Genomic DNA, 17,986 nt, shown 5'->3' with positions numbered 1-17,986 from the left:
ATGCATTCATACAAAAAGCAATTTTTTACAAAGAACCATTTAGTATTTACCTTCTTTGCTTTCACTATTCAACCTCTGTTTTGTTGTCTTTTTTTTTTTTTCCAAACTTCTGTGATATTCTACCTACCACTGTCAACCACGGGCAAAGTGAAAATCCTGTTTTGTGAATGGTGCATAGATGTTTAATTATCAGTGTATCATGGGGATGCATTGCATTGTCAGACTTCATTTTGTCTCATCTAGACTTCATTTTTTTTGCAAAAAATGTACTGGTCTAGACAACTAGTTGTAACATCAGAGTTGGATTTCATCTGGGACTATCTGTCCCACAGTGAGAAATTGTAAGAGTTGCTCCCCCTACCCACACCTCCTTCAGGCTCTTTAAATGAAGGAATTGGGAGATAAATTTCCTCCCAGCTAAAACACACAAAAGCTCTAGCCTAGGTCACTAGCATATGTGATTCCAGGTGGTCAATCATTGCTGACCTATTAATTATATTTTAAAAAGGACTTATCCTCATTAGATCTACCAATATTGAGAGATGCAAGATTAAGGACAAGAATGGAATGGGAAAACAACCATCAACTGGAAAATCTGAATACTACTATCAGAAAGTGTCTCATAATATTTACAAAACAGATCAAAACAGATTTGAGAGGAACTTTTTGACTGGTATAAGTAAGGAATCTTTTTACAAACAGATAAGCTCTGGACATTTTTTTTCCATCCCTTCCCCAGCATTTTTCTTTTCTTTAATGGATAGTTGCTTAAGAACTTCAAACATACATCTTACTGAAGGATCTCTTCTCTTCTCTCAATCTCAAATGTATATTTATGATGGCCTAAACATGTTAGTACCTCCAGAAGAATTTACCTTTTATATTAGGCTAAGACTATACAACCAAAGTGGCTTAGAGGGTTGATGAAGTGTTAGTTAGTTCATAAGGCTTTTGTTAATTCGTCTATGCATTTGTATGAATCAATACTGAAAGTGAAACAATTGTTTAGCAAGTGGATAGTCAATAGCTACCTAACATCATATCAAAATGAAGGTGAACTTGGTAATGAGGAGTGGTCAGGGAAATAATAAGGAATGAGATCTTTTGAATAAATGAGTGGCCCACATAGAAAAATTTGCTGTAGTATTAATATGCAATATTATGTCTAGATAATTACATACTGCCATTTTATAAGTGCATTAAGAAAGCTATGCCAATAGGAAAAGCTGTAATAACTAATGTCAAGGGCAAAATTAAATATTTGCTCTCTAGGGGTTCCCTGGTGGCGCATAATTGAGAGTCCGCCTGCCGATGCAGGGGACACGGGTTCGTGCCCCGGTCCGGGAAGATCCCGCATGCAGCGGAGCGGCTAGGCCCGTGAGCCATGGCCGCTGAGCCTGCGCGTCCGGAGCCTGTGCTCCGCAACGGGAGAGGCCACAACAGTGAGAAGCCCGTGTACAGCAAAAAAAAAAAAAAAAAAAATTTGCTCTCTAATTTTGAAAGTTTGATAAGTAGACAAGCATCCTAATACCTTATGAGACATCCCCTTGAACCATTAATGGAACTACATTTATACCTGGGATTAGTATCTTCAAGTAAAGTAAATGCTTCCTAATTTTGAAGAAATGTACCTGGGGCACTTCTGATAAAAGATGTTTCTGTATTTCGCATTTGCATTTGCAAAGCACACCATCAGGACTATCACTGTACACTCTGCTTTAATCTATTTTACCCCTTAGTGGTCTTTTTTTTTTAGTTGTTTATTTTTGGATAGTTTTGGGTCTTCGTTGCTGTGCATGGGCTTTCTCTAGTTGCGGCGAGCGGGGGCCACTCTGTTGCGGTGCGCGGGCTTCTCATTGTGGTGGCTTCTCCTGTTGCAGAGCACGTGCTCTAGGGCACGTGGGCTTCAGTAGTTGTGATGCGCAGACTCAGTAGTTGTGGCTCGTGGGGTCTAGAGTCAGGATCAGTAGTTGTGGCGCACGGGCTTAGTTGCTCCATGGAATGTGGGATCTTCCTGGACTAGGGCTTGAACACTTGTCCCCTGAATTGGCAGGATTCTTAACCACTGCGTCACCAGGGAAGCCCCCCTTAGTGGTCTTTTATCTCTTCATTTGAAAAACCATCATTCACTTGAAACTCCCACTTACTTTATGGCGTTCTTGTGTCTCTAAAATGAACTGACATATATGAAATTATTGTGTAAATTCCCTCAAACAAGAAAGTTATCATTAAATAAAATGTACCATTTGTTCCAGAGAGATATGGTAAGGCAATTAAGCAAAATTTTTATCTACTCTGCACTTAAGGAAACAAGTTGGTGATTGCCCAGATGAAGAGTTATATTTTTTTTTATTCCTAATTTTAAACATCACTCTGGAGCCATGTTTTTGACAAAGGAAATGTAAATATGATTTGGCACTAAATCTTAAACTTCTGCACCATTTTTTTTTTTTAGATTCCTATATATGTGTTAGTGTATGGTATTTGTTTTTCTCTCTGGCAGGAATAAAGATGTAGACATAGAGAATGGACTTGAAGACATGGGGTGGGAGGGGGAAGCTGGGGTGATTTGAGAGTAGCATCAACATATATACACTACCACATGTAAAATAGATAGCTAGTGGGAAGCAGCAGCATAGCACAGGGAGATCAGCTCGGTGCTCTGCAAAGACCTAGAGGGGTGGGATACGGAGGATGGGAGGGAGGCTAAAGAGGCAGGGGATATGGGGACATATGTATGCATATGGCTGATTCACTTTATTGTAAAACAGAAACTAACACAGTATAAATATTGAAAAAAAATCTTAAATTTTCCAAGAACAGTAGGTTAAACATTTTCCCCAAGGCCCAGGATATGAATCAAAGGATCTATTTAATAAGCTTAAAAATGTAATGGATAGAAGAACAGTTACAAAGATCAAGTAAGTTGTTTTCTTCATGCTGTATCCTCTGCATCCTTATGAAATAATGTCACATGTTGTGTAGTTGTTGATGTGTCTGTCACTACCATTAACCAGCTTGGATTTCCCGTTTTTTAAAAATGTTATAAGGAATTGTAAGAGTAGGATTGCCTAAAAAGCTGCCAGTAGGAAATTTGGAGAATGTTATCATGCAGAGGGCCCGAGCAAGGTTGTTCTATAGCACCCACACATATCTTAAGAATTGTTCTTAATACCTTAACTGACAAAATTTTCCTCTGAGAAAGCCATTGTAGTTGGGAAATGAGTTTGCTTAAGGGATATTAGCTCCACTTCAAATAGCAGGCACATAAGCTATAAAAAATATCTCTTATCCCTACTTTCCTTCTAGGGACAAATGCACATTCATGGTAACTTTTCTTTATGTGAATGAGGGAGGGAGGAGACGGTTGCCTGGATTTGTTACAGGAAAGAAGGTGTTTAGAATATTATGGACAGCCAAAGCTATATTCACATAGTTAAACCATTTTAAATGTTTTTTTTTAATTAATTTGTTTTATTTTTGGCTGCGTTGGGTCCCCGCTGCTGCGCACGGGCCCCCTCCAGCTGCAGCGAGTGGGGGCCGCTCCCCGCTGCGGCGCGCGGGCCTCTCACTGCGGTGGCCCCTCCTGCTGCAGAGCACTGGCTCCAGGTGCGCGGGGCCCAGCAGCTGTGGCCTGCGGGCTCAGTTGCTCCGCGGCATGTGGGATCCTCCCGGACCAGGTCTCGAACCCGTGTCCCCCGTATTGGCATGCAGGCTCCCAACCACTGCGCCACCAGGGAAACCCTTAAATGGGTTTTATAATTTATCATAAATATAATTCTAATTAGGGATATAGTATAAGTATTAATTTTATACTAATACACATGACTCTCTTTTATGAAGTGCTTTCTATATGCCAGGCACTGATAATTTTTCTCTACAAAAACCTCCCACAAGGTCAAAAATTCACTTATTTCATACAGGATCAGCATCCTTTATTTATTGTGAAATTCTCTATAGAAATTGATGAGAGCTGAACTTTTGCTATTATTCATTCTTTTCAATAGTGCGAAATCTATATAACTTTTACTGTTTAAATCTTCTGAGGAGAGAAAACTTCTTTTCAGAAAATATTTTGAAATGTGTTTAAAAGATTTTATTTTTATGTTCAAACCAAATTAGACTTTTATAAAAATATACTTAAGTAAGGCTTTTCCCCAAGAATTATAAAAAATTAAAATGGCAATTCCAGCTACTTAAATATAATACAGTCTATATTAATAGGAGTATTTTCACAGATTATAATTTTGAGAGTGACATACTTCTTTTCTGAGGATAGAGGAAAATGAGAGGGTAAAAATTGCTGCTGTAGTAATTTTTTTCCAGTAACATATATAATGCCTTAAAACACATTACTCAGATAAAATTTTATTATCTATGGCCTTAATTCTTCAATTTCCCTTTACAAAAATGAGCTGTGTAACTTCAGGTAAATCACCTAATTTCTATGCCTCAGTTTCCTTATTTGCAGAAATTGGGGATTATATATTTGCAGAAATTGGGGATTGTTGGGGGGATTAAATGAGTTAATAGACAAAATGCTTAAAACTGTGACTAGTACATAGTAAAAATTCTGTACACTTTAGTTATTGTTATCATTGCTTCTAAGATGAAAGGGACCACAGAAGTATAAGTGTAGATTCCTGCCTAACATCAGTCTTCATGACCTTAAATTAATGTGGTTATTTTTATTCTTCTATAACAGAAGGTTAAAAAAGATCAAGAAGTCTATACTCTGGCCCACCCAGAGCTAGCAGAGAGATGAGGTCAGTGGCGATGTTTCTGGCCAGCCCTGCTGCCGGCGTTCTGGTGGGAGGGAGTCAGTGGCTGGCACAGCAATATCTGAGGCGTGCGGTGCTAATGCCACTTCAAAGGCAGCTCCCTCCTATTTTTATCCTAGGGCAGGAGCCTGCCTATGCAGTTGCCTCTTGAACAAAAGGTTCTGCCAGGTCTCTGACACCTTTTAAGGCCTCACAGACTCTTCTCACAATAACAAGAATAATCTGTTGTGCTACGTGGCATTTGACTTATAAACACAATCTCTACTCTACCCATAATCTTGAAACAGTAGCCAGCAATCTTACCGTTTTACAACCAAGGAAAGTAAGGCTGGGAGAGGTTGAATCATATGGGTAAAAAGAGGCAAAGGCAGGACTCCCAGGTCAGTGTGATGTCCAAATTCACATTCTTTCCAATATAACATGCTGGCTTCTATTGTCAGTTATAACTCTTAGCCTCTCTCACAAAGGGATTGCCTTCAAACCTAAAATAAAAAATTTTTAAAGTTTATTGTTTTAGAACCAAAAATTTAATCTGATAGTTAATCTAAGATGAATTAAGATAAATGGTTAATGGCAAAGCCAAGATGAGAAGCTCTAGCTACAAGACATTATCTCTTATTTTGATGTCTAAGTATGTTTATTGCATTCATGGAACTATTTAAGCAATGTATGGTTACTTGGCTACTTTTCTATTCAATAGTACAATTTATTAGTCCTGGTTATCTGCACTATTCTTGGTAAGCAGAATAATATTGCTGATTTCAGTTTAAAAAAATGGACACTTCCATTTTTTAGATAAGAGACAGCTACAACAGAATTTCCCAAAACTCCACTTCTTCCACCAGGAAGATTTAAGGTTCACTTGAGAAGGCAGGGAATATGTGATAGAGACTGTCTTATTAAGAGACTAGAACAAAAATGACCTTAAAATTCTACTATCCCCCTGACTACTTAATTGTATCTAAATTACATCAAGGGAGCACTTGTCCTATACTTAAAGATCTCTAGGGCTTCCCTGGTGGCGCAGTGGTTGAGAGTCCGCCTGCCGATGCAGGGGACACGGGTTCGTGCCCTGGTCCGGGAGGATCCCACATGCCGCGGAGCGGCTGCGTCCGTGAGCCGTGGCCGCTGGGCCTGCGCGTCCGGAGCCTGTGCTCCGCAACGGGAGAGGCCACAACAGTGAGAGGCCCGCATACCGCAAAAAAGAAAAAAAAAAAAAAAAAAAAAAAAAGATCTCTAGGTAATGGAATTCTATATCCCTATGGAGAACTTCCTTCCAATGTTGACCTGCTTCCATTGTCAGAAAAATTGTAATCGAAAACTCTTTAGAGCTGGAATTGACCCAAGAGATCAGATACTAGAAACTGCCATTTCCCACACCTGCTTGCAATCTCACGATAAGTGGTAAATTAGCTTTCAGCCTTCTCTTCTCCAACTCTAACCCATCCCAATTTCCATTATCTTTTTCTTCTTCGGTCTTTATTTTTAAATCTTACAAGTAGATTTTGGGCTGTCTTTAGGATTCATGAATCATTTTTCTAAGACTTTTCTCATTTGGGGAATCAAAGCAGTTTAAAACCCTTACACTTCCACTGACCTAAATGCAAATCATTTATTTGAAGCATGTTACAATCTTTTACCTGTTTAGAAAATCTGATTTTTCATAAACATTGATTAATCCTATCTGTCTTGCCAAACATGTCTTGATGTGCATATTGGTGTGCATGTATTGGGGGTGGTGGGATGGGTCTATTTGTGTGAGTCCCTCATCACATGTAAATGACCTGTGAGAAGGGCTACATCTTGGGACAGGACCAAAAAGTTTGGTGAAGATAACTGAATTTCCTGATTATGGCAGTCTGATAAAGAAATTATTATTCATTCATTTCACAAATACTTACTAAACATCTACTTGACAGGCACCATTCTAGGTCAAGGGATGTCTTAATGAATAAAACAATAACCCCTACTTTATTTTTTTTAATTTAATTTTATTTATTATTTTATACAGCAGGTTCTTATTAGTCATCAATTTTATACACATCAGTGTATACAGGTCAATCCCAATCTCCCAATTCATCCTTGGTGTCCATACGTTTGTTCTCTACATCTGTCTCAATTTCTGCCCTGCAAACCGGTTCATTTGTACCATTTTTCTAGGTTCCACATATATGCATTAATATACAATATTTGTTTTTCTCTTTCTGACTTACTTCACTCTGTATGAGTCTCTAGATTCATCCACATCTCTAAAAATGACCCAATTTTGTTCCTCTATATGGCTGAGTAATATTCCATTGTATATATGTACCACATCTTCTTTATCCATTCGTCTGTCGATGGGCATTTAGGTTGCTTCCATGACCTGGCTATTGTAAATAGTGCTGCAATGAACATTGGGGTGCATGTGTCTCTTAGAATTATGGTTTTCTCTGGGTATATGCCCAGTAGTGGGATTGCTGGATCATATGGCAATTCTATTTTTAGTTTTTTGAGGAACCTCCATACTGTTCTCCATAGTGGCTGTATCAATGTACATTCCCACCAACAGTGCAAGAGGGTTCCCTTTTCTCCACACCCTTTCCAGCATTTGTTGTTTGTAGATTTCCTGATGATGCCCATTCTAACTGGTGTGAGGTGATACCTCATTGTAGTTTTGATTTGCATTTCTCTAATAATTAGTGATGTTGAGCAGCTTTTCATGTGCTTCTTGGCCATCTGTATGTCTTCTTTGGAGAAATGCCTATTTAGGTCTTCTGCCCATTGTTGCATTGGAACAACCCCTACTTTATTTTTATTTATTTATTTATTTTTTTAACCCCTACTTTAGATGGAGCTAAATTCTAGTGGGGAGAAGCAGATAAACCAAATAATTAAATAAACATTTATTATGTTAGATAGGCATAAGCCTAAGGGGAGAAATAAAGCAGGGAAGGGGGATAGGGAATATTGGGGTTGGGGGGAAGAGAGAGAGAGATTGAGAGTAGCCAAATAGTGATCATAAGATATCTGAGTAAGGCCTGAAGGAAATGAAGTAGGATCACCCTAATATCTGGAGTACTGTGTTCCAGGCAGAGGATCAGCGAGTATAAAGGTCCTGAGGTATGAGGGTACCTGATCTGTTCAAAGGATAGCAAAGAGGCCAGCGTAGCTGGAGCAAAGTGGTAGGGAGAGAACAGGAGGAGATGAAATCAGAGGTATAAGGAGGGGTGAAACCAGCAGATTTTGTAGGGCCTTGTGGGTCAGTGAAAGAACTTTGTTTCCTGTTGTGAAATGAGAAGCGATGACAGAGTTTTAAACAGAGGACTAAGTGACATAATCTGACTTAGGTTTCAACAGGATTCTCAATATGGCTGCCGTATTGAGGCTAGACTAAAGGAGCAAGGGTGAACTGGGGAAACTAATTAGGAGACTATAGCAATAATCCAGGCAAAAGAGTATGGTGGGTTAGCCCAGGATGGTACCAATAGAGATGGTAAGAAATAGTCAGATGCTGCATGTATTTTAAAGCTGACAGTTCAGGTGTGGAGTGTAAGAGATGGGGAGGAGTCAACAATCACTCCAAATATTTTAACCTGAGCAAATGGAAAACTGGCAGATGCCTGGTGCTTTCTTCTATTCATGTGCCCTTTCATGGACCTCTGCTTTGTAGAAGTTCTAATCAGTGATTTATAAGTCAAAAGAAATGCCATTTATTCCTGTTGGCTTTTATTAGAATCTGCTTATGATAAAGTATATGTTTGTGATGAATATTTACTGATCATGTGTGTTTAGAGAGAAAGGAGTCGAAGGAGTTGAAATAACACTTGTCAGCTGGAGATTCTCTACTGTGTATGTGTAAGCAGGATTTCAGCCAAGAGAATTTTTTAGCTTATAAGGTGTATGGTATGAAACAGTTTGAACTTCAAAACGTATATCACATTAAACTTCTTTGGCTTCTAGGGCTATTTGCATTGCTTTAGAATTCACTTCTTTGTCCTAGGTAAACCTCAGATGACCTTTCCTTATTTTAAATGTCAAGTGTTTCCTGGCAGCTAAGTTGGTTACTGGACAGTTTAACAAGGAAGCTCACTAAGCTGCTTCATTAACAAGCTATGTGGATAAGTCAACATCTAACTGACATAAAAGATAGTTCATGTCAAGTGGAGAAAGGCCCCCCGCTCCTCTGAGCTTTTCAGCTGACCTGAATGCAGAGTGCCCAGTGTCTCATCTTAAGAGAGAGGGAGTACATCTCATGTGATGTATTCGCTACTCACTGGTGCCTGCCTACTTGTGCTTGTGACAAATGGCAAGATGCCAGTATCAATGAATCCAAAATTAAGATTTCAATGACCCTTTCCAAAATTTCTAACATCTCATTCCATTTAGTTTGCTTGGATTCAAATCTTTTTTTGAAAAGATATTTTTTCAAAACAGTTGCATTCCAAGTACAGTGTCATATGTATTTGATTAAGAACCCTGATATGAGACTGCCTGGGTTCAACTCCCCCCACTCTAGCACTTTTTAGCTTTCTACCCTTACGGAAGTTACTTACCCTCTTTAAGTGTCACTGTCCTCATCTGGAAAATAGGGATCTTTAAAGTGCCTACTTCATGGGGTTGTTATGAGGAATATATGAAATATTCCATGCAAAGCAATTAGCACCCGCCACTGGGCACACAGTAAGTGATCTACTAGTGTTGGCTATTGCTGAAGGCAGAAGCAGGAAAATGCTTCCTTTGTGTTTATCCTTTTGATGGGAATACATAACATTAGGTGATTCGTGAGTTCAGTGTGAATATTTGCAGCCTTTACTGCATGCATTTTATTGGACGAGCTAAAGACTGACAGGTACTCTCATGGATTCAACACTTAAATGGCACACTGGTCTAAATACACAGAGACTGTTGTTCTACGTGCAATATTAACTATGCCACCTGCCAGATGACATGGCCCCTCAGTCAGTTTGAATGATATCTTCATGGGTTTGCTTTTGGTGATTGTGTTTCTGGAAGTACATCTACTTAAGGAGATCAAGACATTATATCTGCATTAGTTTTATCTAACAAACTGGCAGAAAAAGGGATGCAGAAAACCTGAGGGAGTGAACACCATAGATGTTATTTTCCCTTCGTTGGAAAACTGAAGAAGAGCATGAGGTGGTGAAGGTGCTCCGAGAGAGCGGAAGCAGCCTGGAATGTGTGAAGGAATGGCTGGAGAGGAGTATAAGCAGATGTACTTTATGTTATCAGGATCAATGGGGTAAAGTTATGGGAGGTAAAGTTTGGTTCAATATATGGAAGATGTTCTCAACGATTAGAGCTTAAGCACTGCCTGAGATGCCCTGGAAATGAGTGAGGCACCTTCTCTAGGGCAAGGCCTGGGTGCGGTGTAAGGTTTCAACTTTTAAGACTATTTGAAGTTATTAGATAAATTTCTTGCAATTAATTAGTAGAAAAAAACACATTTCATTCTATTTTTAACCTATATTTCATTTTAAAAAGAAAAATAAGAGAAAGAACTATATGCTCTACTGAAAATGATAATGTTATATAACAGAATATTAAAGTGGAAATTTCCCCCAAGGCCCTCAAATTTAAGAGATGCTGCACACTGAAGTGAGATTCCAGATTAAAACATAGACTTTACAAAGAAAATAGCAGACATGAGTGTCCCAGTGTGTTCACAGAATAGCAAACCGCTTCCACAATTCTTGAACTCCTTAGGTCCAGGTTATTAAAGGGGGTCAGAGTCTGGTAAGGAGAGAGGATTTTGTGAGGAGGAATTCTGGAATGCTGCAGATTAAGTGTGTGCTTGGAGTAGGTGGAGTTGGGGGGCCCTACCCTCTCACCTCCAGCCTTGTGAGAAAAGAGTTTCAAAGTGGCTTCTTAGGGAACTTGATCCGAGATGTCAGCATGCAGATGGATGGGAGGTCAGAGTGGGTGGGCTGCAGTCAGTCTGACTCCCTCCCAGGATATCTACAGGGTGAGAGATGGTGTGAAAAACTGTTTTGGCAAAGAACCAGGAAATTTGCTGCTGCACTGCCAAAGGCAAATGATGTGAGCATTCCCCATGGACCAGAGCAGTCCAGGAGTAAGGAAGAGCTGGATGGGGTCATCTTGGGGCCTCTCCAAGGGTGCAAACAGACCCTAGTAGCTACAACGGTAGGTAGACAGCTTTCTAGGGGGTGCAGATTGAGTTACAAGTTAACCCCTAGAACTGAGACGAATTGGCATGAACCGAGGACTACAGATGAGCTATCTGATAGGAATAAGAATCTTCAAATATCCCTTGAAAGTTTTCTTCTCTGGGCCTCCCTGGCTCTGAGAGTGAAAAGCCAGAATATGATGTTACCAAATCAAGTAAAAATTTCTTTCTGCTCTTTTTTTCTCTATCCTGTCATTCTAACCCCAGGGGGCTGGAAGTCAGGGCTCGCAAGCTAGGAGAGGAAGAGGAAGAAAGCATGAAGAAGCCAACCACAGTGCCTTCCCTGAAGGAAGGTGATCCTCCTGAAATGGGCCGCAGTTGGGGAAGGAGAGGAGATTTAACTCTAAGAGGAGATCAGAGTTTGTTATTCCAGTGGCTGGAATATTCTGTGTTGAAATCAAGTGGTTTGGGTAACTTAAGGTAATGATAGGACTAGTCCTAAAAGGAAGCAGAATGTCACAGGACCTGCTAAGTTTTCATCAAGCAGCAGTGAAAAAATTTCTTTCATTAAAAAAACTTAAATGGTAGTAGGAGACAAAAAGAAATAAGCATTCTGATGACACATCATACATAATAATACACAAAAAAATAACCAATTTAACATACTGGTTACAGTTAAGTGCTCTCATATCAAAACTAAATTCTTTTGATAATAATACAACCCAAGATAGAAACTCCAACACAGAATCTAACCCATGTGTGGCTAGGATTCTACCATCAGACATCTAAACTCCAAAACAGAAGAAACACTTCTGTTATTTTCAGGTCCCTTTGGTCATTTCTGGCTCAGGATAGATCACATGGCTTCATTTAGCCAGCCAAGCAGAGAACAGCATGAGCCCTGGGACAGAGATTGACAGAAGGAAATAGCACCAAAGAACAAGATGTGAAAATTGCTTTGGGGAAATACGTTAGAATTAGGGGTTTGGGTGCAGGCAGAGACTAGAGGCCTGAAATATTTTTGGCATGAACAGAAACAAAAATGTACCTAAAGAACTATTTATTTATACCACAGTTGCATCTCTAACCTAAGACAATTTGTAATTTTCTTCTATTGTTAGCATTTAAAGGAGCATGAAGTCACATTTGGCAGTCTGAGGAGTATATAGAAGAGCAATTGTCATTTTGTTCATTGAGGTCATTGCCCTCTTCCTTTACGACCTGCACTGCTGCTATATTTGGCATATGTCTATTCTACATGAGACTTTTCTTAAAAGCTTCAATGCTATTTTAAATTTCTCTTCAGAAAACTACGACTTACTCTTTCAACATTATACTTCAAAGTTTTACTCTTTCTCCCCACATTCAACTGATTAATGTTTTTTGCCTTAGCTGAAAAACAATCCCTGATGTCTTTGTTTTTAGAGTATCATTCAACAGTGTTTTGAACTTTTACATTTCTGTTAAGATTCCATTCTTTTGAAGATTTCCCAACTAAGTGGGTAGAACAAAGACCAGAAAATAAAGTTCTCTCTTTCATCCAGTGTTTTTCATGCCCTATCACTGAGGTGTATGCCTTCACATTGTACTTAATACTTCCAAATATATTGATAATTATTTATTTTTCCAGTTATTAGCCAGTGATGTTAGTTACCTGTATGTATATTCAGGAGCCTCGCCTACATTTCTGTGGAGACCTGAGCCTTTTTGTTGCCATCCTTTACGTCTCTATGGTTTTAAAGACCAGACTAAAGCAGGTGCTGTATCTGATGGAAAACAGATATCATTGGAATGTGAAAAGCGTCCCAGGGACTCTATAGACCAATGTTGTTCTCTTTCTTCCAGAGATAAGGACAAAAGGGAGACATAGACACATACTGTGGGAGAGAAGAGCTAATTCCTCTTTATCATGCTGAATGTTAATACTTCTCACAGTGTACAAAACTGGCTATTGGTCCTGTCAAGATAGGTAAAGAGTCTCTTCTCTAAATTGACCTCTCATTGACTAACTCACAATTGCAGAGCTAAAAACTGTACTGGATTGTATGCTTCCAGAGGAGAGGGACTTTATCTGAAGCATCTTTGTATCTTTAGCTCATGGGAAAGTGCCTAGAAACATTAACTATTCAATAAAATTTTTGTTAAATGAATAAATGAATGAAAACAATGCACTAACAATGTAGAATAGAAACCAAGTCCTTAAATAGTGACTTACTGGATTTAGATTAAGAGAAGGAGATTAATGAAAACAAGTTTTTGCTAAAAGTCAACCATTATTACTAAAGTTTTTTTTTCTTTTGGCTGCGTCCCTTGAGGGATCTTGGTTCCCCCACCAGGGATCAAACCCGGGCCCCATGCAGTGAAAGTGCTGAGTCCTAACCAATGGACTGCCAGGAAATTTCCCCATTATTACTAAAGTTTTAATGACTGAAAAGAGAGAATCAAGATTCATTATATTGACTCCCTTACTCTTTATATGCAAACCAAGATTGAACCACCCACCTTCTTTGTGTGCCTAATGGAATAACAACAACAGGAATACCTAAACATTTTAATCTGAGACATTTTGTCCAAATCCAGGTGTTGCTATTCATTTTAAATTTAAGAACTTGATTAAGAAAGAAAAGCTGTTGAAACCATTTATAGTATCTGAACACATTTTTAAGCATGGCAATGCTTTTTGTTCAAGAAACACAATGTTATGATACTTCCAAGTTGACTCATTTCTCTTAAGTGTGCCTTTGATACTTTTTGCCAAGAGTTTGTCTAAGGGTCTCATGCAAACGGGAATGTGTGAGAATATAATGTATATAACCAGACTTCAAGGTCCCTGGAAATACAGAATGGGTAAAAAGAGAGAATAAAAGAGCTTTCAGTAATTTATATTTCTGCATATTAGACAAACTGAACATTTAGCATATACAAGGGAATATTTCAGGGACACACACTCTCAAGGAAATAAGGAATGTAATACACACAAAAGGAACCAAAGCACAAATGAAACACGTGGCTGAAATGTTTCCTTCAAGACATGGGCAATACACCACACTCAGGAAATAAAGATTGATGTGATTTTCACGAATGTATAAAAAGAATTTGCCTGGAGAAAGGCGATCTGCTCCATCAGACCAGTAACACTGAATACATCTAAGTAGTTTTTCTTTGTTTTTGCTGTAATCAGTGGATCAATATAACATATTAAAAGTCACTTGGGAAAAGTACAAAGCCCAGTAGCTCATGGTCTGTTTCCAGAGTTATCAGTATGTTAAGTTTATTTGGTATCAGGAAAACAGGATTAGAATGAGGGTGGGCTGTGGATATAGACATGAATATGAAGAGTGCAGACAGGAGTAAGGGTGGCTCCCAGTGATGACAGGGCACCTGCCATGGTGGTTATGACTAAGAAAGATGGTAGCAATTGGAGCTATGGATTCAGAAAAGGAGAGCAAGGAGGAGGTCCTAAATGAGGGCCAAGTCCCACACCAGCGCTAATAATACACCGGGTAGAGGCAGCCTATCTTGGCTTTAGGACTAAGCATTGTGGTGATTTGATTTTTATAGTGCTTAGTAATGGTGTGGAGAATACATTGGAATAACAGTCAATCAGCATAAACCAACATGAATGAGATATATTAACATTTTCATTATTTCTAGCAGAGTGGACGCTCTCTTTCTCTTCCTGGAAGACCAGTCCCACCCACCATCTCTACAACATCTCCTTGGGTATACCAGCCTGCTTATAGCTACTCTAGCAAACCAACTGATGGGCTAGAGGAAGCAAACAAGAGACTAACTCCTGGGGAAGCAGCAGCCAAGTCTTCTTTTGGTTTACTGGATGATGACTTCAGACCCAGAAACATTCAGGAATCCATTATGGCAAATGTGGTCTCAGCAGCTCGGAGGAAGGTGCTTCCAGGGCCGTCTGAGGATTGGAATGAAAGACCGTCCTATGTCCCTCAAACCCAGAAGGCCAATATGGGCTCATTTGGAAGGCAAGAGTATAATGTTGCATTCCTACCCAATAATAGTATGCCCACCAACTCCCAACATGATTCACAGGTACCATATGCATATTATAGGCAGCCTTCCAGAAATGATTCTGAAATAATGTCTATGGAGACCAGGTCTGATTACTGTGTTTCAGTAACCAATTGCAACTATAACCCACACCCTAGGGGATGGAGACGCCAAACATGAAAGTTAGAAGAACTGATCATGTGCCACTTATAATTTTTTTTTAATGTTTCTTTGCAGTGGTTTTGACTTTTCCAACAGATTTAGATTCTCTTTTGATCTTGGCTTTTTCTCATAGGTCATTTATCTGAGTTTGTGTGTGTGTGTGTGTATATGCACATGTGAGTGTGAATCACTTCCTTCTCTGCAGATGCATAGAGAATTTCTTTGAAGAAAAATTCATTTTCTGTGCTGATGGCACTTATACGTAATTCATGATCTTAATTCCATTTTTTTCATTAATATGGAGTAGTCTAGGCAACTAAACTCTCTCAATTAAAATGAAATTTAAGTATTTTCTTTATGTGCCTTAGTCTAGGATGGAATTAATGAAATATGATATGCTAATTGTCATTAGCAGTAACAGCAAGAATATAACATGGGAGAATTTTTCAATGGGGATATGACAATGAGTAATAATTACATAAAAAGGATTTCCTTGGTGGTATTTTAAGCATTTCTCTGAAATATATTTTAAAATCTAATAAAATTTGGTTTTTGGAATTGAAATATAGATGTTCTCAGAAAGAAAGAAATATTTGAGAGTAAGACAATTATACATTTCAGGCAGATTTTTGAGATAAATGGCATAATATGTGGGGAATTGAAAGATTTAGGTACAGGATTTACTTTTTTTTTTTTTTTTTTTTTTTGCGGTACGCGGGCCTCTCACTGTTGTGGCCTCTCCCGTTGTGGAGCACGGGCTCTGGACGCCCAGGCTCAGCGGCCATGGCTCACGGGCCCAGCCGCTCCGCGGCATGTGGGATCCTCCCGGACCGGGGCACGAACCCGTGTCCCCCGCATCGGCAGGCGGACTCCCAACCACCGCGCCACCAGGGAAGCCCTACAGGATTTATTTTTAATCTACTTAAAGCCAGTAGCCTGAGACAGGAATAGATTCTGGGTTCAGGCGTTCTCATTTGTCAAATGAGAATATCAGATTATTTAATCTCTTATATCCTTAACAGCTCTGATATTCTGAGTTTCTCTCATTTGTAGAATGACCCTTGATGCATTATTCATTTTTATTGCTCATCATATAAATATCAGATTAAGTTTAGGAGTGGATGAGGTCCCTGGTGTCACTACATGTATCATTAAAGGTCTAAGAGTAATTGTTGGGCAGCAGGTTTTGTGCTATGTGTTATGTGGAGTGAGGGTTGATGTGAAGAAAAAAAGCTATTAGTGGATTTAAGGAAGTGGTAGAGGATGTGTCTGTTATTATGCAAACATAGGTCATGACCATTGATTTAGTTATGGAAAGCATGCCACAGAAGCCTATGCAACAAGTGGTGCTTCTTTAGAAAGACATCATTAGGATGTTCAAAGGAAGTTAAACAGTTGCTTGGACAATTCCATGACCCATGCCTTGTTAGCATGACCATGAGACAATCAGTCAAACACCTGCTCCTCACTGCCATACCCACAAAGTATTAAATACAAGGAAATTCAAAGTATTTTACATCATAAACAAGCATTGAGAAATTTTAAAATGAAAACATCTTGAGTGTTCAAAACTTTCTTAGGTTTCTAAATATGATTATTTTGTTTTGTTTTACTTTTTTTGACTCTTGAATTTATCACTATGATGGTCTCTTTCACAGGATAAAATTTTTTTAAATTGCCAGGATACAAGTAATCCCTTATGTTGGAAACAAAGAAATAAAAAGTTGAAGAAATCACAGTAAATTCTATTGGTAATGGCGTCACCCAGATACTAATTTGTTCAGTTATTAAGAAGAGTACTTTCTAAATTTATATTGTTAAATTATCTTAAATTGATACAGCATTAATTCTCTCAAATTATAAGATATAATTATTGATTCCTAAAGAATTCCTATGGAATCTTAAAAAAATAATGTCTGGTATATTGATTAATCTGTCAGGAATTCTCAGGAATCCCCACATAAAAATTCTTATAGTGATCCAGTTATTCTACATGTCAATGTTTTAAGATATGCAGAATTTAGCAGAAAAGATTTTGTGTGACAGGATCATATCCTATTTTGTTGCTTTCTTTTATAATGCTAGAAGTTATTTCCTTTACTCCTTAGATTTTAGATACTTCAATTCCAGAAGTTGATATACATTATATTATTCACTAAAACTGTCACTAGACTCAAAATAGAGAGAAGCAGACATTTTAAACTTAAACATTATTGTAAAACAGCCATCTCCCTCTTTGCATGCACTAGATCAAAACAATCATGGTATTAAGCTATTTGAATTTATTCTAGACATCATGAAAATGACAGTACATGGCAGGAAAGTTATGCATTTTTCATTCACAAGGAAATGACTGTCTCATATTTTTATTAGAAGTCAATGTTTCAAGAAGTCATACTTTGCAGACATAATTCTGAAAAGCAGAAGTGCCATTGTCAAATCATCACAAAATGTATGGGTATTTATCTCCAGTTTACTCAAAAAGGAGTAAAGTTAGATTGCTTACACTCAAGCTAGTGTTTGCGCTAAGGTTGCCATGCTGATATCTGATTCCTTTTGAGAACACCTAGATAACTACTGTTCTCACAAAAATAAAATCAGTTTGTCTTATATTCCAAATAATAGTCTTTTTAGAGAAGAGCTGTTACTTTGTAAATATATACCACATGTGTTGTAAGACATTTTTCTACTAGTAGCAGTCACATAGGTACAAAGAGCTCTGTTCTACCATGGATTAAAAAGCATTCTCTAAAAGTACACTAATTTGGCACCTCCTTTCCATCTTGAGTTTAAATATATCATTGCATGTGTGTGAAGTGTCTGTTATTAAGATGACTTAAATACTGTGCTATATTTTAAGTTTTATAACTGCACAATTCTAGTCCATTTATCTCTGAAT

At 38.4% G+C, this 17,986-nt stretch overlaps 1 protein-coding gene and 1 long non-coding RNA gene across 8 annotated transcripts in view; one reads left to right on the top strand and one right to left on the bottom strand.

Annotated features, from left to right (window-relative positions):
- SYNPO2 (synaptopodin 2) overlaps window positions 1–15,443 on the top strand; it is a 178,683-nt gene extending 163,240 nt beyond the window's left edge. Inside the window, exon 5 of one of the 2 annotated variants that reach the window (XM_032631848.1) lies at window positions 14,566–15,443. In XM_032631848.1, the coding sequence (XP_032487739.1) occupies window positions 14,566–15,105 (540 nt within the window). In that variant the 3' untranslated portion in view covers window positions 15,106–15,443. Of the gene's footprint in view, window positions 1–14,562 lie in introns of both variants that reach the window. The other variant, XM_032631849.1, reaches the window with a different exon arrangement.
- LOC116753884 overlaps window positions 1–17,986 on the bottom strand; it is a 289,521-nt gene that overhangs the window by 159,016 nt on the left and 112,519 nt on the right. The gene's annotated exons all lie outside the window — the stretch shown is intronic.

The sequence above is a fragment of the Phocoena sinus genome, chromosome 5 (assembly GCF_008692025.1).
Source record: "Phocoena sinus isolate mPhoSin1 chromosome 5, mPhoSin1.pri, whole genome shotgun sequence".
In the NCBI taxonomy this organism is placed as follows: domain Eukaryota; kingdom Metazoa; phylum Chordata; class Mammalia; order Artiodactyla; family Phocoenidae; genus Phocoena; species Phocoena sinus.
The sequence above is the reverse complement of the archived record's forward strand: the minus strand, read 5'-3'. Positions and strand labels throughout refer to the sequence as shown.